The sequence below is a fragment of the Aulostomus chinensis genome, chromosome 6 (genome assembly GCF_037954235.1).
Source record: "Aulostomus chinensis isolate RoL2024-O1b breed Wild chromosome 6, RoL_Achi_v1.0, whole genome shotgun sequence".
Taxonomy (NCBI): Eukaryota; Metazoa; Chordata; class Actinopteri; order Syngnathiformes; family Aulostomidae; genus Aulostomus; species Aulostomus chinensis.
Genome location: NC_141325.1, coordinates 19,053,949 through 19,074,384, shown reverse-complemented (window position 1 = coordinate 19,074,384; position 20,436 = coordinate 19,053,949). Strand labels below are relative to the sequence as shown.

The 20,436-nt window shown below is 40.4% G+C and overlaps 1 protein-coding gene and 1 long non-coding RNA gene across 6 annotated transcripts in view; one reads left to right on the top strand and one right to left on the bottom strand.

Annotated features, from left to right (window-relative positions):
• Positions 1–20,436, bottom strand: part of wdfy3 (WD repeat and FYVE domain containing 3) — a 158,331-nt gene that overhangs the window by 33,157 nt on the left and 104,738 nt on the right. For 4 of the 5 annotated variants that reach the window (XM_086206930.1, XM_086206931.1, XM_086206928.1 and 1 more), the window contains 16 exons: positions 18,791–19,022; positions 18,096–18,256; positions 16,573–16,684; positions 16,294–16,484; positions 15,736–15,888; positions 15,391–15,464; positions 13,599–13,760; positions 13,354–13,448; positions 13,098–13,218; positions 12,743–12,960; positions 8,630–8,826; positions 8,082–8,216; positions 6,913–7,092; positions 5,677–5,910; positions 5,344–5,443; positions 1,880–2,040 (listed from right to left, as the gene is read on the bottom strand). In XM_086206930.1, coding sequence (XP_086063056.1) covers positions 1,880–2,040; positions 5,344–5,443; positions 5,677–5,910; positions 6,913–7,092; positions 8,082–8,216; positions 8,630–8,826; positions 12,743–12,960; positions 13,098–13,218; positions 13,354–13,448; positions 13,599–13,760; positions 15,391–15,464; positions 15,736–15,888; positions 16,294–16,484; positions 16,573–16,684; positions 18,096–18,256; positions 18,791–19,022 — 2,526 coding nt within the window. The remainder of the gene's footprint in view (positions 1–1,879; positions 2,041–5,343; positions 5,444–5,676; positions 5,911–6,912; positions 7,093–8,081; positions 8,217–8,629; positions 8,827–12,742; positions 12,961–13,097; positions 13,219–13,353; positions 13,449–13,598; positions 13,761–15,390; positions 15,465–15,735; positions 15,889–16,293; positions 16,485–16,572; positions 16,685–18,095; positions 18,257–18,790; positions 19,023–20,436) is intronic. The other variant, XM_086206929.1, reaches the window with a different exon arrangement.
• LOC147260373 (uncharacterized) lies at positions 18,943–20,178 on the top strand. Its single transcript, XR_015116576.1, has 3 exons — positions 18,943–19,047; positions 19,726–19,812; positions 20,144–20,178. It is a non-coding gene; the product is annotated as an uncharacterized LOC147260373 (long non-coding RNA).

Here is a 20,436-nt window from a genome sequence, read left to right as displayed (position 1 = left end):
TAATTTCTTACGGGCAAGGGTGTCTTTGTTTACATGGATGGCAATATTGAACTGGTCTTTCATTATTTTCACACATTAAAAACTAAGTGAAAAATAAACAAAAGGCAAAAAAGAAAACAAATAAATATGAAGGTCAATACACCATATACAGTATATCAACACTGAACCATCACTCTACAAAAACAATTTCAAGCAGCAAAAAAACCCCCAAAACACTACTTTGTCTAAAAGGGGAAAGAGGAAGCAAAGCTCATGAACTACCCTATTATTCATTATTCTTATTCTTCAGCTCATCATAAATTTCTATACAATTTTACAAATGTTCCAGTGTTAACAGACACTCTGAATCAGACACAGCCATGCAAGCAGTATTTTCTAATGACCTTAAACCTCAGTTGGAGTCATTATCTAATAAAGATGTGGTGTATTATGATCATAGTCACAATATGGAAATGTGTTGTAGACATGCATACACCTTAACGGCTCTCCTAAGTCCTACAAGAATGCTGAATTTGAAGATTGCTGAATTTTTGTGATATATTAAGCAGTAACACTGATTTACAATGCATGGTCCAGACAGATGAAGAATATTGGGATGGAATGTGGATGGGTATCTGTGGCATACAAAGAAGGGATGTGCTGATCCAGTTGTTTTTTGTTCCTTATCATTTTCAAATACTTTAACGCTGAGTATGTATGATCTGTTCCGATACAAGGATGCGCAGTTCAGTGCTATGTGCAGACTCCAAGTAGGCCTACAGTGTAGTTATTAAAACCAATCCAATGTATATACTTGAAAGTTGAATAGCTAATAGGAATATCTAATAGTTAACCAACCATTCATATTTCAAGATCAATGTTATCAGTTAAATAGTTAAATCTGTGTGTCGTGACTGATGAATAAAAGCCACAAAATAAACAATTCATTCTCCCAAAATCATGTCAGGTGTCATATTTCACTGAGCCAGAGAAAATAATGATGAATTGGATTTACATAGCACATTTCACAGATCCAAGGCCACTTTCTGAAAGTGAAGGTAAACAGACAGTGGTGATTATACACCACCTGCAACAAGTGACAAACTATTCAGATGGACTAGCACGATACCATTACTACGCATGGTGAAGTGGGCTTTCTTCCATGAATTAACAGACTTCCCACGGAACTAATGGACAGCACGTTGTTATAAATAAACTGCCAATATGATTCTGGAGAGAGCTCAGGTCATAACTGGCTGCAACCTGTTGGTGAGTGATGTACGTTTACCTAAACTTAAAGAGCAACTGAGTAGTGTGGGTTTGTCAGTTTGTTTTTGTGTTGTTTGCCTGTGTGTACAATAGCAGGACAGCAAAGGGGCTCATTTGCTCTTCTGCTTGATGTATCAACATTGCATATTTCCTCCATAGGAGACCTGGGTTTTGATGCTGGCAGCTATAGGGACACACTGTCTTCAAAGTTTCTCCATTTGTAGCAGTGGCAGGTGTCTGAAGATGTGTATGAACCTTTTCTCTTGTTGCTTGTGCTGTTAATGCGTCTCACCCAGACCTGAGTGCGCCCCCTGCACAACACTTGAATAACAGCATACTGAACGAAAATCTCTCAAACAGAAATGATAGGTTTATTATTTCCAGTGATTCTAATCACATAAAAAAATACCTTGATCCACTCAATATTGAGACTGCAGATCAGATCAAGACATCCTTAAGTATGCAAATTGAATACTCTGTAAGTAACTTATGCAAATGTCTCAGTCAAAATATTGTCAGATTCAACTTGTGGTAAAAAGTCAAATCACATTTTGACACATTTTACTAAAAAACCCTTTGCTTTCTACATGCACTGGTGTCCTCACTGTGGACCAATATGACATGATTGTACCTGTCCTATGAGCTGGACAATGAAGTCCACCACCAGCTTTGAATCCTTATTGAACATGCCCTGCCACAGCTTGTCCACCACTCGCTGGGTGAAATAGAAAACATTGTTGACCAGAATCTGGTAGCTGCCTCCGCTGCTGAGGGGCAAAGAGGCATCTTCACCTGGATAGAAAGGAGATAACATTAATCAGTGGGCCATCAACACAGTTTCCTTTTTTTTGTTTTATCCTAAATACAGGCCTCTTATCAGAAAACAGTGTGGTCCTTTTAACAACTAGGAGTCATGACTTGAATTTCGATGGGTTTTAGAGAGTGAGTGTAACAAAAGTATCAAATTCTATTTTATTAGCAGCAGTTTATTAGCAGACATTTCCTTTGAGATTGCATGGTCTAATGTTCTGTCCGAAACATCCAGCTGTGTTTAATTTTACACTGTGTTAAAAAACTATGCAAAATATGATGGAACACAGGCTACAAAATTTAGTGGTGAGTTTTGGCAGAGTACTAAAGAAAAAGTAAACATCAATTAAGGCTACACAATTCAAAAAACTTAAATTGAAATCCCAATATGGTCTTCTTCGGCTTTTAAATTGCAGGAAGGGCTGTAATGTTACAGGCTAATTGTATGTTAAAATATCTCTTTAAATGTTGTTTAAATGTAGTTTTGGGTCAGAGATGTCCTGCCAGTGCATCACCTTCACCATATCTTAATTTAATACAAATCCTCTAAAATCACACCATTGTCATTTTAATGGGTTTAACAATGAAAATGAGAGCAATAAAGTAAAAATTAACATTTCATCTAAAATTGCAAATAAAATCACAACTGCAATAACAGACAAAATAATAGGGTCTTCGCCCCGGAGTATCTCCGGGCTCAGGCCCTGATAATAAGGTATTTCTTCATAACTGTTGGGTCAGGTTGGTATGGCTACGTATGCATGCGTTTCCACTAGCCCTGGGTAGCACGGTAGCGTGGGAGGGCCCACCAGCTGAGAGTTCCCCGGCGTAATTTGTGTACAATACAACAACAACAATGGATGACATGGAGACAGCGTTATGCTTGTTGCTTGGGCAGTTGTTTTTGCTTAAACTAAAATTAAGGGACAACAGACAGGCAAGGCTTCAAGCAGTGAAACAGAACACCCAAGTAAAGTATAAAAGACTTTACAAAGGCCAAGATGATAAGAAGTAGATAATGTAAGTGGGTAAGTTACCCAACCAGCGCTCCACTATGTGTTTGTCACATTTTAGTCCCCGCTCAGCTCGCTTCGAACCCCCGTGGAGCAGGGACCAAAAGTGTAACAGTTAGTACTGTGTTGGAGCCACTGGAAATGGGGCAAAATCGACCTTACCCGACCCAACCTGAAGTGAGCCAGTGAAACACGCCCTGAGTGACTTATTGACAGCTACTTTTGTGAGAGAGGGGAAAGTGACGAGCAGCCATTGTCAACTGACAGTCAATTTGTTGGTTAATTTGTCTTTGCTTGTTTCCATTAAGGCCATTCCAAGGCAGGGATGGGTTTGAAACTGGTAAAATGCTGTCTCAGGGAGGTTTGTAACAAGGACCATTACAATTCATCACATCTATTTCCTGTCTAAGCACTTTTGGTATCGAAAAAAAAAAAGAGGGCTATGAGGCCCCTGTCAGTTCACCCAGTCAGTCAGGTGACGAGCCAGGAATCTTCCGTTTAACAGAAGGCCAAATGAACTACAGTTACAATCAGGAATATTCAACCCACTGACCTCAAAAGACATTGTAGTGATGTGGATGAAAGATAACCACAATAAATGTATAAAAAAACAACAACAACTCAGTCCATCTATCCATTTTCTTCCACTTATCCTGTTTAAGTTTGCTGGAGGGCTGGAGCCTATCCCAGGTGCCTTAGGGTGAGAGGCAGGGTACACCCTGGACTGGTCGCCAGTCCATTGTAGGGCCAACACATAGAGACCGACAACCATTCAATCTCACGGCCACACCTACCATCAATTTACAGCACAGGTGACAAACTGATCCAGTAAAGGGCCATGTGGCTGCAAGTTTTCATTCCAACTGAGGAAAAGCAACACCTGATTCTACTTAAATCAATCAAGCTGTGTCCACACAGCTCATTGGTTGGATCAGGTGTTGCTTTTGCTTGGTTGGAATGAAAACCTGCAGCCACATCAACCCCTTACTGGATCAGTCTGACACCCCTGATTTACAGTATCCTATTAACCTAGTCCCCTCTTACATGTATTTTTTTTACTCTGGGAGGAAAACAGGGTATGCCGAAAGAACCCATGCTAGCACAGGGAGAACATGCAAACTCCACACAGAAAGATCCCGTGCCCGAGCCGGGGCTCGAACTCGTGAGGCGACAGTGCTAACCACTGCACCACTGTGCCACCCTACTTGAAAGATACTGAGTTATTCTGATAGCAGAAGTTGACTTAACTTTGAAGTTCAAATGGCATGGCATGTAGATGGAGTGGCTGTCTAGCAACCGAAAGGTCGCTGTTTTGATCCTCACTTCCCCTGGTGACCAAGTTAAAGTACCCTTGAGCAAGATACTGAGCCCTTAATTGCTCCTGTTGGCCCTGTGACGGACTGGCGACCCGTCCAGGGTGTACCCCACCTCTCACCCAATGCAAACTGGGATCAAGCACCAGCCCACCCAATGACGGATAAATGTGTGTGTGTGTGTGTGTGTGTGTGTGTGTGTGTGTGTATATATATATATATATATATATATATATATAAATATATATATATATATATATAAATATATAAAAAAATATATATATAAATATATATAAATATATATATAAATATATATATAAAAAATATAAATATATATATATAAATATATATGTGTGTGTGTGTATATATACACACACACACAGATACATGCATGCATATACAGATATTACAGATAGATAGATAGATAGATAGATACACTCCTGATCAAAATCTTAAGTGAGTTAAGCAGCGATGGCACATTGTGAGAGGCCTTGTTTATGCAGCTCAACAATCCTACCATGTTCAAGGACAGAGAGCTTTTTTGCCTTTGCCATCAAGAGAGCTTTTAAGTGTGATTATTGACAGGAAATGATATGGAATCCAAATTTTTGCACAGATTTTGGCTTTCAAAGGCCCTGGTCTTAAACTTTTGATCACCTGATGAACAGCCTATTTCAGTTAAATTGTTGTTTTTCAATAAATTGCCTGTTCACAACTTTGGTCTCTGGTTCCCATTTCTTCCTTTTGCATTTTGAAGCTCTACTTAGAACCTTCCTAAGATCCAACAGTGCAAAATGCAAATTCATGCAATTTTTTGAAATGGTATTCAGATTTTGATCAGGAGTGTATGAGGTCAGGGTCAGAGAATTAAACCCCATCATGTGAGGGCTCTTCAAACTATTTTAAGCGGTAATTCTGGAGGTAGGTAGCTGTACATGCATTCAGATATTTGTTCCCACCTAGCAAGACGTCAGCAGCTAGCAGATGCTCCATGACACCATCCAGAATGTTGGATTGAAACTCCTTCTGTTGAGTTCTGGTGGAACGCTCTGGGGAAGCCTAATGATTGCAAAAAAACCCAAAAACAAAACACAAAACAACAACAACAACAAATAAGATCATTTAATTAAAATAGTCCCAAAGGCAAACACACCATGTTTTAACATACAATATCAGACAGAGCACACTTACAAATCTAGTTATAACTCAGATGCTAATCTACTACTAACACAATTAAGATATCATTGATGACAGCATGTAGCTAATCTTTGAAGGGCAAATTCTCTCTTCACCTCCAACAGGAGATCAATGATGGGTGTCTGCTTGCTGGCTGGGGTCATGCACAGGTTGTCCATGATCAGGACCCTCATGAAGTCAAAGACATATTTTTTGGCTGGGTGGTTGGTCAGGGAGGTCTTGGAGCCCACATTACAGTACTCAGATTGGCTGCGGTTCATTCCCGAGTCCCCAGCAAAGGCCTTGAACTCCTCAGTGGGAGAACCGGTTTCGTCATCCAAGTCGCTGACCTGAAACAGATAGGGTGAAGACCATGTTCTGAATTATCATAAAGACAAGCAAAAATTGAAAGTAAATCATTTAAACCGAAAGGTAGATGCATGGTTCTGGCAATCTAATTCCATATGGGTGATTTATCTAAAATTTGCCATTTTTGAAAGCAACATTTTTTTGCCTAAAGCAGCACTGATGTTGTGAATCCTGAAGCAATGTGACATGGCTGTTAGAATTATCTAGCTTTTGTTTTATTTAAGAAAAAAAGAAAAGAGAGGTAAGGTAAGAAAAAAGGTCTGACTTTAACAATTAATGACATCAAATTATTAACTGATTGAAAAAAATAATGTAAAACATAAATATAAAAACACAATTAGGTAACAAGTCACATTAAATATATCGCTATCACACTGAAGGGGAAGGCCCACAAGCCGTGCGTCTCTCTGCAGAGCATGCCAAATTGTCTCCTGTGTTAGTTTTATTGGCGGGTTTATTGATGAAAACTAGATGACCAGACAATGTGTGAGCAGAGGGATGTTTTCTGATGGTAGCATTCCCTCTCATCATTCAGTGGCATGAAAAACAACATTATATATGTTGTTTTGTGTTATTGCAAGAGTGTAAAAATATTTCTGTTTGGAAAAAAATTGGCCTCAGAAACTGTCTAAAAATATATTATATTTAGCCTGTCTGCCTCTTCTCTCTTTCAAGTTTTTTTTTTCCTACTTTGTGTCAAAGTTCTTTTTTGACTTTTTGCTGATTTGTTGACTTAGCATTCTGAAGGCAACTTTTCTTCTAAGAAAAACTGCAGCATCATTGTTTTTTGACTTGTAGTAGCTCCAGATACAGTGTCCATGCTGTTTGGACATACAGAAGGGGGATAAAGTAAATATTTTTTTATTGTCTGTTGAAGTAGAATAAAAGTACATCAGCAATGGTGAAGGTCACAGATTTCTTATTTCTTTTTTAGTTGCACTAAACTTAAAATATTCAGAGATGTAAAAAATGTAAAGCCTTACCATCTCAGAGTATGGCCGGATGTTGAAAGGGAAGACAGAAGCTGCCAGAGCACAGAGGAACTCTGGGCTGTGCCACATGGGGGCCAGGTCGGGCACATTATGGTACAGATACCTGAAGAACTGCATAAGTGTGACTGGGTACTCCCTGAGCCAGGATCCTTCCTCCTCTGACTGCCAAGGCTGGGAGGGTACAGAGGGAGAAACTTGAAGTAAATCAGTTCAAACCCCATACTGATTTGGAAAGTCAAGAACAACTGAAACATCAGAAGGCCCAGTGAAGTGTCAATCAATTTTGTTAAATTAAAAAAGCTTAAATTTGACTTATAGTACATAAGAAATGATCCAGTTCTTCTTAAAGGTTGATGACAATGAGAAGACTCTCAAGATATAAACCCATGTGGGAATTTTTTAAGAGAATTTCAGGGTTCAGACACATTTTAACAATATATTTCTCTGGCATTTCCCACTTATAAGGAAATTTCTTTAAAAAAATCCATGTCAAAATTTATCAGTGTACTGTATACTTTTCTATAATCAATGCTTAATGGTTTGATATACCATGGACATACAGTATATTAAAGTAACCAGTGTTAACGAAAAGTTTTTTTTCTCTTCACTGAACAGAGGCACATAAGTTTTACTTGAAAATTCAGGTACCTTTGAAGCAAATATCCATGACATTCCAAAACTTATCTGGCTTCATTTACATTTCAAAAAGCTTTCCAGTGCTGAATTGATATTTTCAGACCCCATGACATTTCTAAGTTTTTCATTAATGTATGAAGTCTGTAATCAGCATTTGTGAGAGGAATCTGAACATATTTAGTCAAATAACAAGTACAGTGGTAGGTCTTATGTCTGATTCTTAGAAAAGATTAAACATTTGGAGCATTCCTTCAAATCTGGTGCTGAAGTAACTAACTTGTGAAGCTCATCAAACATTGTAGTGCACTGCACTTTTCTACTGTCTCACCTGTTTGAATATTTAAGTTACATTTATTTGCCTTTATACAAACATGTAATTGTTAGAGTAAACAGATGGCATATTTGTCTTCCAGTTAGCTAATAAGATTTCCCCCCCCCCCCCCCCCCCCAGACAACCAAAGTCCCCTTTTCTCTCAGAGTAACCCCTGATGTATTCACAGTTAAGGCTAAGGAGCAGCTCTCACCAAGTTCAGCATGCTGCGTAGCATGGCAAGCAGCAGGAAGGCAGCCTCAGTACACATGCTGTGGATTGAGCCCACCACCGCCCCACTGGAGGCTGGTATGCCGAAAATAAATGTCCAGATGGAGTCCAGGTCAAACTGAGAGTGCAAACACACAAACTTGGGTAATACAAAGTCACTCAAACAAATTGTGTGTCAAAAAATATCATCAATCATTCTGATAGTTGTTAAATATACCCATTTGGGACACATTGTTGTATCAAATTTCAAGGGAGCTAGCAAGATCACTTCAATAAGCACTACGATAGCTACTGAGCTGTTACAGAGGCAGTTATCACAACTCCATTCAAATGTAGCAATTTTCATATTTTACGGTTTCAAACACAAGGAATGAATAATGGAAAATGGATGTGTTAAGAATGAAGTCTTTCCTTAGCAAGCCCCTAATTGATTAAAATTTTCTGAAGGTAATCAAGTCTCATTTTGAAAAATCAAACAGTAAAGCAACTTCGAAATGTTCATGGTAAAAGAAGAAGATTGGGTATACTAACATGTACCTGCAGGCTGTCTGGCAGCTCGGTGACAGGCTGCTGCAGGAGGAGTGCCATGAGCAGGAAGTAGAGCTCTGGTACGTTGGTGTGTTTCGGCAACAGTGTCTGCAGCACAGGGAATCCTGGGAAGTGGCAAGCATCCCTGTTGATCTCTCGCAACGTGGAGCGCCCGCCAGCGCTGCGGCCCACATTGAAGCCTGAAGATATGGGATTGGAGAGTTCAGAAGTCACAGGAAAACTAAGAAAAACACTACATTATATGAGTAGAGACAGACCACATTACTACATATAACCTCTGGCCAGGACACCTACTTGCACCCAATCATCAAGGAGGGGGTTAGAGTAATAACCCAGGATTAGTCTGCCTGTTCACACAACAAGCAGACAGACATGAAATTTTATCTAACCCTGCCAGCAATGCTGTCCAAAACGTCAACACTCTTCATAAAGATGAAACAGGAGTAATAAGTTATGTTCTCTAAATCTTTGAAGTAGGGCACTCCTGAAATCTGATTGGTTGTTGCTATTCCACAAAGTCACCTCAGTCCACAGTGACACAAAAACTAAAGAAAGGATTTTGATGACATTTGGTGGATAATATTACAATATACAAGTGATCTACTTTTGTAGGTGATTCTGTTTGAATAATAGATCCAGACCAGTGTACATACCATAGTTGTAGTGCTGCCATGGTGCAATTGAGGAAAGTAGAATAAATTCTGTTTGCATAATCTGATGAAAATTCACATGCACATTTTTGAGCGATGCAATGCCGATTATTAAAGTATATGTCATGCAAGACAGATGATAAAAAAGTTGTGTTTTTTTTTTCCATTAAAGGTGGCTTAATTGGGCCGGTGCGGTGGTGCAGTGGTTGGCATTGTTGCCTCACAGCAAGAAGGTCCCGGGTTTGAGCCCTGGTTCCAGCACAGTGTCTTTCTGTGTGGAGTCTCCATGTTCTCCCTGTGCCTGTGAGGATTCTCTCCAGGTACTTCAGCTTCCTCCCACAGTCCAAAGACATCAAGAGAGGACGAGGCTGATTGATACTCTAAATTGACTGTAGGTGTGTCTGTGAGTGTGAATGGTTGTCTGTCTCTATGTGTTGGCCCTGTGATGGACTGGTGACCTGTCCAGGGTGAACCCCATCTCTCGCCCAAAGACAACTGGGATAGGCTCCAGCCCTCCGTGACCCTTAACAGGATAAGCCATAGAAAATGGATGGATGGATAGATGGAAATATTATCATGAAATATTTGTGGAAAATCTTTTTTGTGTTTCAAAATGTGTTGCTGCATTAGACAGACACAAACAAATACAAATGATATTTTTTGGTCTATCTAAAAGAAAAACTAATACTTAATTCTTGAAAGTTTCATTATGTCAGTTCTCAACATCATTCATATAAAATTTAACAAATAACAGAGAATGTGTTCAAAACTGAAAAAAGAAAAAAAAACCAAACATCACATCATCTTCATCATCACATCATCAGTAGTCCTGCCATTAGCACACAGTAGAGCTCTAATTCTGTCCCAAGAACCTCTCATACTGTTAAGGGGTAATCTTGCTCATTCTTCTTGAATTACTGCTTTTAATTTTTCCAAATTCTCTGGTTTATGCTTTGAAACAGACCTTTTGATAATCCACCATGAATTTTCAACGGGGCTCATGTCCAGGGTTTGAGCTGGCCACTCTCAGAGCTGACTACTGAGCTCCAGCAGCCAGGTTTTACTGGCCCTGGATGTGTGGCAAGGGGCATGATCATGTTGAAACATCCAGTTTGGGCCTCAACGGAACAGTGCACGTGCAGGAGGGAGCAAGTGGATATTGTGAATGGCACAATACTTGGCAGAGTTCAATGTGTCAGAGACAGTGAGATGACCAACACCATCAGCACTCATCCATCCCCAAACCATGATACTGCCTGAACACTGGACGCCAGTTTGGTTTGACCACTGCTGCTGAAGTTCCTGCAATGTCACTCTGCGGTTTTCCCTGCACATGTGGATAAGAATCCAGTCTTTTTTTTTGCTAAAGAAACCCTTGGACACCCAGATCTTGATTTGTCTTCCAAGTTGTTGCTCCATCTGTATTTTGGCAGTGTATCCTGTATTACTGCTGAGGACTGCATCTGCACTTCCTGGCTATCTAGCAGCAGCTGTACCCTTCCTGGCTGAGAATCTGTATCTTCAGGTGGATTTCTTGTGTTAGGTTTCTTGTTTTAGCCATTTTTGTTTCTGAAAAACTTTCAAATGCACTGGCTTTATAAAGACACGAAGCACAGCAACAAACATTGTGTCTTTTAATACAAAAGCACGACCTTATTAGTGCATCACTGGTACCAAAATGATCCAATACTCAATATTTCTTGTGTATTTTTATAGAACCAATCAATCTTAAGATTTTATTGGATTTTTAAGATTTTAATCGCTTTTTTAAAGATTTGTTCAGCATTTTGGTTGTGACTGCGCAAAAAGAAATTGCAATTGGACATACGAGTGATTTGTAATGCAATATTTTACAAATGCATGGGGTGTCTAAAAAACTTTTTTCCACCACTGTATGTGGTTTGATACAACATAAACATGAAGTAAATCAGTAATAAACAACAGATATTTTTCACAGTCTATCTTAACTGAACCATTAAAGTTGACTGGTCCATGACTTTACCAGGTTATTCTTTACCTGTATGAAGTCTATGTGAGGACATTTTTTGGCCAATGGCCCCATACAGCTATTTGTGTCATTCTTTTAGCCTCCTGGATAGACCCATGCACTCTCTGGGTGCTTTCTACTCTATCAATCATGAAGCTGCCAGGACACTCAGGCTCTTATAAAAATGAATGGCTAGTGGTCACATTGATGCTTTCACCTATCCATCCATCCAAATATACAATAACTGAGATAACTAGAGGGGATTTAAACTGAGCAGTAACAAACCAATTAAAAAAGTGAGGAGGAACTGGTTGAGCAACATAAACTCCAAACTGGGATGCAACTAAGACAATAACCTTATAGGAAACATTCTGATAATGCTACAGCCTAGAAGTTCTGTTCTGTAATGTTGCTTATCATAAAGAGCAAAGATTTTGAACCTTAAGGTTAGAAAAGTTGTAATATATTTAAAATAACTCAATTTTTTCATGCTTTTCTTAAAAGCAACAAAATGTAACATGTTTTTGAAGGGGCTACAGTCTTTGCTAAAATGATTTTGAAACAATTATTCTGAAGAATAAACAGATGCATGCGAATTCCATCTATCTATCCATTTTCTACCGCTTATCCTGTTAAGGGCCGCGGGGGGGGGGGGGGGGGGCAGAGCCTACCCCAGCAGCTTTCAGGCGAGAGACGGTGTTCACCCTGGACAGGTCACCAGTCCATCACAGGGCCAACATAGAGACAGACAACCATTCACACTCACAGCCACACCTACGGTCAATTTAGAGTATCAATCAGCCTCGTCCCCTCTTGATGTCTTTGGACTGTGGGAGGAAGCTGGAGTACCAGAGAGAACCCACACAGGAACAGAGAGAACATGCAGACTCCACACAGAAAGATCCTGTGCTCAAGCCAGGGCTCAAACCTGGAACCTTCTTGCTGTGAGGCGACAGTGCCAACCGCATGTGAATTCTTTTAAAATAATTATTTGAAAATCCCAAGTTATTTATTGTAATGAGTCTTTGTTCCATTTTTTTTGTTGATTTTACACTGAGAAGGTTGAAAACCATTTATCTTGGGAGGGACTGCATTTGCAGCAGCAGGGAGAAAAGGGAAAGAATTAGAAGACAAACCCTTGGCTGTGCAGTGGAAAAACTGTGCAACCCTCTGTTTACTGAATGAAGGCCAACCCCGGCAGAAAATGTTGCCAGAGTGAGAAGCATCTGATGAGCCATATTACATCAACAACATATAGAATATGTATCAGATATTATTATTATTATCTTAGCAACTCTAGTGGAACAAAAAAATTGCAACACTCCTAATCTGAGATAACCTCAACCACATTACATCTGTTTTACCTTAAAATTACCTAAATCCCACTTTAAGTATGAATTTTGGGCTTCAGAATTTGTTTCAAGTATACATGATGCCAAACCAGCCTCGTGAACTCACCCAGCACAGTGCCAATCTTGTTGGTCAGGACAGAGTCAGTGTGGTCCAGCCAGCCGCCTCCACACAGCCCCTCTTTGAAGCGGTTGAGGATGGACTGGTTGGAGAGCAGCACCACGAGGATCCACAGAGCTGCTGTCACTGTGCTGGAGTGGAGGTGCTCCTCCATGAACATCAGTAACCAATCAAAGCCAAGCGTCCGTACCAACTCCTCACAAGCCCTGAAAAGGGACAAAGAGAGCAAATGGTATGTCTACTGACCGCAGTCAATTTTGGTGAGCATATGATTCACATTACCCATTTTGGTGATATTGTGCATGTTTAAATTTTTGAAGAACATAGGGAATGGTTTCCTTACTGTGCATTGACAGTGCATTTCTCTTTGGTTGTGAAGAGCAGTCGGAGCAGGTTGTCAAGCAGGCGGTTTCTCAGCAGAATGAGGTTGGCAGACAGGAGCCCACCAAAGTCATCGTCATTACCTGAAAGTTTTCACGAGAACAAAGCCACATAAATCAGGCCATTATGTCTATCAACTTTCTTTACCAGTTCTCTGTCTTAAGTACAAGCATTTGGCCACATAAAGGATAAAGCAACTGAATATAATCTTTTGTTACCTCCATCAATCTTCTCTTCATTACTGATTTCCATGATAACAAACTTCTCACACACAGCAAAAGTGGGGAGAGTAGAGGAGATGAACTGGCCAAACCTACAAGGTGCAAAAAGAGAGGGAACATTTTGATTTTGGACCAAGCTCATCAGCATCAACTGAACTTTTTCTGTCCTTGAAAGGACCTTCATTTAAATTGCATTAATTCTGAAGTGTACAATCTTTGTGTACAGATAAGTATGCACTTACCGCAGTAGGTCATATGGGTTGGGGAAGCCCTGCAACAGCAAGCTGAGAACATTGCTGATGGCAGCAACGGTGGGCTGTGATAGTGAAGTATCCCTCAGAGTTAGCAGCAGTCTGGGAATTAGCTGAAACTCCCTCAGCAGCTTGGCATTTTTAGCTGCCTCACTGGTCAAAACACAAAGTGACACGCAGTTAACTTCATGTGTTACCAACAAAATAACAGAAATGAATATCTTTTTTTCTTTTTTTTTAAATCTGCAGTTACAATTAATAATGACCATTGACTGCATGGCCCCAAGCAGAAGTTGTGTTTGAGTTCTCAGCAAAAAAGTTGGACACTGTTTGTGATTTTACAGACAGGATTTCAAGGCGTAGTCGTGGTGGTGGGGGGAAGCAGCTCTCTGATTCAAGATTTGCATCACTGCTTTTTACAGAAGATGCAGTCCTGCTGGCTTCATTGGTCTGTGACCTTTGGCTCTCACTGGATTGATTCATAGCCGAATGTGAAGCAGCTTGGATGAAGATCAGCACCTCAAAATCTGAGGCCATGGTTGTAAAGCAGAAAAATGGTAGATTGTCCCTATAAGGTAGGGAATGAGTCCCTACCCTCTATCACATCGCTGATACGAAAAGAGAGCTGAGCCAGAAGATAAAACTCTAAGTGTATTCGTCAGTCTTTATCTCCACGCTGGCCTGGAATGCCTTGGGATCCGAGGGTCGGCGCTGGTCAATGTGGCCAAGGGAAGGGAAGTTTGGGGTTCCCTGATGAAGCTGCTACCCCCATAAACTGATTTCGGATAAGTGGTTGAAGATGGACAAAAGGATGATGACAGAACGGCCATCACCGCACTCACAGAAGAGGATGCAGATGTATTTTTATGTGACATACCACAAAGAATTACTAAAGAAATGGTACCAAATAACTGCTGAAGTATTTCAAAAGCAGTTGAAGGACACTCCAAAATATTAACAAAGAGAGGAACAATTAAAAAGCCTTTATTGGAGAGGCAAACTACAATCAAACTACTGCACTGCAGTGTATGCCTCCACAATGTTTGATTATCATGGTGACCTTGCCCAACTAAATCTTTCCAATTCATCTTTGAGTCCCAGGGTGCCAAATTTTAAGAAATTCATTCAAGGCATCCCTGAGATACAGTGAGAAGGAGAAGGAGACTGACAAGGACAAAAGGTCACTGACAAGGTGGAATTAAAAACTAAGAGTTTTACATGAAAATATTTATATGTACAATATTTCCACCTTATAGCTGGCTCAGTATTGTAATTTGCATGTCATGGAAGCTACTGAAAAAAAAAATGCAGAATTTTGTAGTACATAAAAAACAAACAAACAAGGAATGGCCAAAACCTAAACAAGCCACCACCACTGTGAGATAACCTTGACCTAGATAATAACACAATAGGTTAGAAGAGCTAATAAGCATGAGATAACAGGAAAAGAGGTACATATCCATTTCTCAGCCTCTTCAGCAAAATCAGTCTCCTGACAAGAGATATGATGTGGGCGTTGGAATTAGCCATATGGGATATCTTCTATTGTGAGATGTGCTCGAAAGAAAGCATTCAAAGGATGAAGTAACTGTCCCTCATCAACTTAAAGAATTGTGAAATTCAAAAATGTCTGTAGTGCTGAGAGTTTAAAATGAATGATGGATTTCAAAAATTCATGAAATCTAAAAGCTGAGTCATCAAAAATGAATATAACAACATCATGCCAATTATTTAAGAATGCATTTCTATTGATTCTCTCAAGACAATTAAAGGCTAAACTTACCTTGATTCTGTCAGCAACTCAATGAAATGTTCAAAAAGAGACAGATGGAGCTCGTAGGGAGCATGGAGCCAGATCTGAGGAGCAGAGTGAGCAGACTGAGACCCAGAGGATGCATCTTGCCAGAGAGTGGCCCAGTTTCTTGGAGAGTTAAATATCAGTGTGAAAAAATTTTCCTTCTCTTCATTACCACAGCAATAAATCCAGAAATATACTTGAGATTCTCACTGAAACCATTTCTAGTCGAGAAATGCACTACAGTCAAAATGGTGTACAGTAAGACGTTTTGAAACTTATGGACTGCTAGGAAATAAATAGAAGTGGTTTCATTTGCCCCCCAGCCTTCACCTCAAAGTCACAGAGTAGGTCTTGAAAAGCGGTAGAGTTGGGAATGATGGAGGTCTCATGACCGCTGTCGACTGTTCCCACCAGGGAGAAGGTGAGGTGGAGGATGTGACTGTTGAGCAGCGAGCGTTTCTTCTTCAGCAACATCGCCAACAACTTAAGGGGATGGACAAAAATGAAATTATATACTACTCAGTATATTTCATTATACTATTTGAGAGTTGATATTTGATAACTTCATATTCAGGTTATGTTCATGCTCACATCAAGGTTGATGACTGGAACAGAGAACAACTAATTACAGCCAAAAGTAAGTAAAAGTAAAACTAGACTTGCAAGCAAGTATGAGCAGGACCCAAGCCCTGAGCAAGTTGAAAGGAAAAGTTGATGGAATTAAAATGGGAAGAAATAGAGTTAAAAAACCTTTACCACTATGGAACCTGACACTATTTGATCAGACAACTGACAACATAATGGACCATTGAGGCAATGTCATGGACCACTAATATCATAGACCACTGACATCACGTGTCAGGTGTTAAACATAGAAAAGCATATGACCTGGTAGCCTTTAATGCGCTCCATCTCCTTGCTGGCCAGGGGATTGCTCTTCACCACACACACCAAAGCTTTGACAGCAGCGTAGAGCCCCTCCACATCTGACGCCATGGCAACTAGTCCCAAGATGGCTGCTGCCCCACCCACATACTGCAGGTTGGTGGCCACAGGCTTTGGCACAAAAGCACGCACGCCTAGAGGTGCAAAAAGATATCATGCTACAGCCGAAAATGGAACTTCCATATTACATTTGTGATGAAATAATCTGTGATGTCTGTCTACCTAGATATCCAATTACAGCGGCTCCGATGGTGCGGGCCGGCCCATTAAGATGGCCAGCAGCATTATGAATCAACTTGACCGGTGTGGCGTTTTCATGAGAGGACACAGCAAGCTAGGGGTGAAGGGAGGAGAGTTCACTGAAGAAATCCAAGCTATGCAAATACACACTCACTTTTTAAAATTCTTATTTTGTTAGTATATTTTTAATGCTACTTTGTTGTGATTATGATTTATTTAAAGAGCTAGATTTTGGTAAAATTAATGCTAATACTCTGCAGAACAGAAGTGCACTGACATTAGTCTTATGTGGCAGGCTCTTTCAGATTACAGAAAGATGCAGTCACATATCTTTAGCTTCAAGCTAATAGCCACCGACTACTAACGAGATAAAAAAAAACCTCCAAAATGTCCTTTTACAAACTCTCAAGTGCAGTCTGGTATAATCCACGTCTTTTTTGTCAAGCCATATACATTGTCCTCCCGAGGCTAGAACCTTTCCCAGCTGACTTTGGTGGGGTACACACTCGACAGGTCACCAGTCTGTCACAAGGCCATCAGTAGCAATTAGGAGCTCAGTATCTTGCTCAAGGGTACCTCGACATGGTCACCAGGGGAAGTGAGGATCAAACCAGCGACCCTTCAGTTGCTAGATGGCCACTCTACCTCCAAGCTGTGCCACCCCTACCCATATACTTTGTAATCCACAGAAAAACAAACTAACTGTAGCATTTTCAATTTGGCACTTCAGTTAAAGAGTGCAGAAAAGCTTGAACAATTTGGTTGAACCAAATGTGCCACTTGGTCATGCTCCATCCAAACACAGAGTGTTTGTTTGTTTTTCGATCATATCAAAGTATCGTGGATAACTGAGCATACAGCTGGGCATGCATTACCCTAGATGTGTTTGAGAGTTCTTAAACAGACATTTTTGTACAATTTTGCTATTGATGCAGATAGAGGTCAAGGTTTACATGAACCTCAAGCTACAGTATATGTGGCTGGCCCTTTCTGTGTTCTGGAGTTACAAAAATATCATGCAGGAGGGAAAAAAACATTCTCCAAAGCTCAAGACACCCATTTGTGACTATACGTGAGACAAAATACACTTTTTAGTAGTAGAGTTGGAGAGCTTTAATGGAATTTCAATTTGGAATAAGACTCCTCTGAACTAGAAAGATTTTGGTGGTCAAGGTCAGAGGAACAGGCTCACAGAGCAGTGGCATACATGTGCAATGCAGTATTTCTAGTTTTGCGACCTGTGCGTGCTCATGTCCATCTGTGTGTGAATGTGATTAAGAGTTTTATAACTGACTGATTGAGAGAAAATATTTACTGTAAGAGTTTTCTGAAATATTTATATGAACTTTGCAACACAGTTCTCTTCCTCCTAATCCTACATTTCAAAGCCCCAAATATAGAAAGCATTGTTCATGGAACTGAACATTGGCCGAGTCAAAATGTTGATCAAGGCCAGATTGTCTGGTTGGATGCAGACCTGCATGTTGAAGTAGTGACTGATTCACCTGTTTTGCGATGGCCTTGCTGTCCAGTTTGTTATAGACTTTCCTGATCTTGGCCACAGTGAGGGTAGAGACAGAGAGAGCATAGAGACTGAAAGACAACTTCTCCTCTGGCACCAACGCCACCGGGGAGGGTGGAGCTACCTCCGTCTTTGAGTCTTTACCTGGAACAGTAGAAAGACAGAGGAGAGGTATGAAAGATGAAATAAAGTGTTGTTTCAAGTTCTCAGACAAGACTTTAGACAACAAGTTCTCCCAGTCTGGAAGGAGAGAAAAGAGATAATTTTCATGTAGCCAGATGTCCTTTATGGTAAAGAAACATCTTGCTATACCTATCATCATTTTGTAAAGGCTTGTTCTTGTTTCTGTAAGCCAATCAAAATTGTTGTGGGCAGTGCTGAGCCCAAAAACCTGAAACTTGTAGGCATATTCATGCACATTCATACCAACAGCTAAATAACCCAACCTGCTTCATTTTACAATCCAAAATCTCAGTCAGACCTAGCCATTTTCAATGTTTTGTTTGGCTAATAGATTGCTATCTGGAGTTCTTTCATTGTTTAGCATAGCCAAGGGGGACTTTGAGAAAGGTATTACGCAAAAAGTGGAAGGGAGGAAATTGCAGATTGAAATAATCATGTTATACAAACTTATACTTGAAATGAATTTTGGCACATTAGACTCGGAGGACCACTCACAGGGCAAGTAAACAGCCTGGAAGCTCCCCACACTATTAGGTCCCACTTCATAGATGGCGGAAACACTGGTGGGAGGCAGGACCTCCTCCAGGAAGTGACTGGGCCCCAGTCGCCACACCAGGCTGGAGATCTGCCGCTGAGCTGGCGGTGTTCCTATGTATCCGTAAACTGTGCTCACCACAGGAGGGTTGGTGGATCCAGACCCACCCGGTACACTGTGGATGTAGTGAAGCTGGAAGAGACAGGGAATGATTCAGGTAAGGGATTTATATATCTGAGTGTGCATCGGGGGATGAAGGCTAAAAATTTCACTTACATAAGTGCCGGAAGATTTTTTTGTACCTTAAGTGTTTTTTTTTTTCTCAACTTGACTTTATTTGTTTATTTATTAGTTTGAACTACACTCAAGGGGGGCTTTTGGCATTCGATACATTACCCATCCACAAGGACACTGACATGCAAACAGTCACACATGACCACCTCTGTGCTTCCTGTATGTGGATTATAGCAGGAAATGAAGAAGAGGCTGAGAAGTTGACTTGCTTCCCACTCGGTTGTCTGAACTCAGAGGAACAAAAAGTCCCTAAACCACAAGCCACATTATAGTCTGCTTGCTGCTGCACTGCTGTTTAAGACCTAGTTTAGTTTGTGACTTTCCATTAGAATAGCAGTGCTATTTCCTATTGAAACAGAGCTAAGGCAAATATGAATAATATTTATTCAAAAAACATACCATCAACAAGTGAAGATGCATTTGCTGCTGTGTATGAGTGATGTTGTTGCATACGATGCGTGAATAAGTCACATTAATTTACATTTATTTTGCACCAACCTACCAAAAGTTATGTTTTGACACAAAAAAAATCAACTACATTTAGAGCCACACACATTTAAATTAATATTATTATTTATCTTAAAAAGATTCAATTTCCAAGGGGCCGCATGGTGGTGCATTGATTAGCACGGGATCTTTCTGTGTGGAGTCTCCATGTTCTCCCTGTGCCGGCGTGGGATGTCTCCAGGTACTCCTGCTTCCTCCCACAGTCCAAAGACATGCAAATGGGGACGAGGCTGATTGAATACGGTACTCCAAATTGACAGTGGGCGTGGCTGTGAGTGTGAATAGTTGTCTATTGGCCCTGCAATGGATTGGTGACCTGTCCAGGGTGTACCCTGCTTCACCAGTAGAAAGGCTCCAGCCCCCCTGCGACCCATCCATCCATCCGTTTTCTTCTGCGACCCTTAACAGCATAACTGGTAGAAAATGGATGGATGGATGGATTCAATTTCCTCTGAGCAAGCACTTCTGTGAAAATGGTGACCAGAAACTAGAAACAGTCTTTTAACCTGCAGAAATGTGGAGCAGACGTGGACTCTATGTGGCTGGTCATTTGCATTGACAAGTAAGTACACGTGTGGCTTTCTTGCTATGAATTAGGTGCAAACCAAAGGCTAAGATAGTTAGCACTGGGTCAGACTGTCCCCTCCTCACAGTTATATGTAAAATTATGCAAAGACACAGTAGGATATGTACCCTTATATCTCAAGTATCATACATCCATGTTTATTAATATTCTGACACCTAAATTTATTCTGAACTCTCTCAAAATGGAGGCAATACTGGAATAATACTGAACTAAAAATGA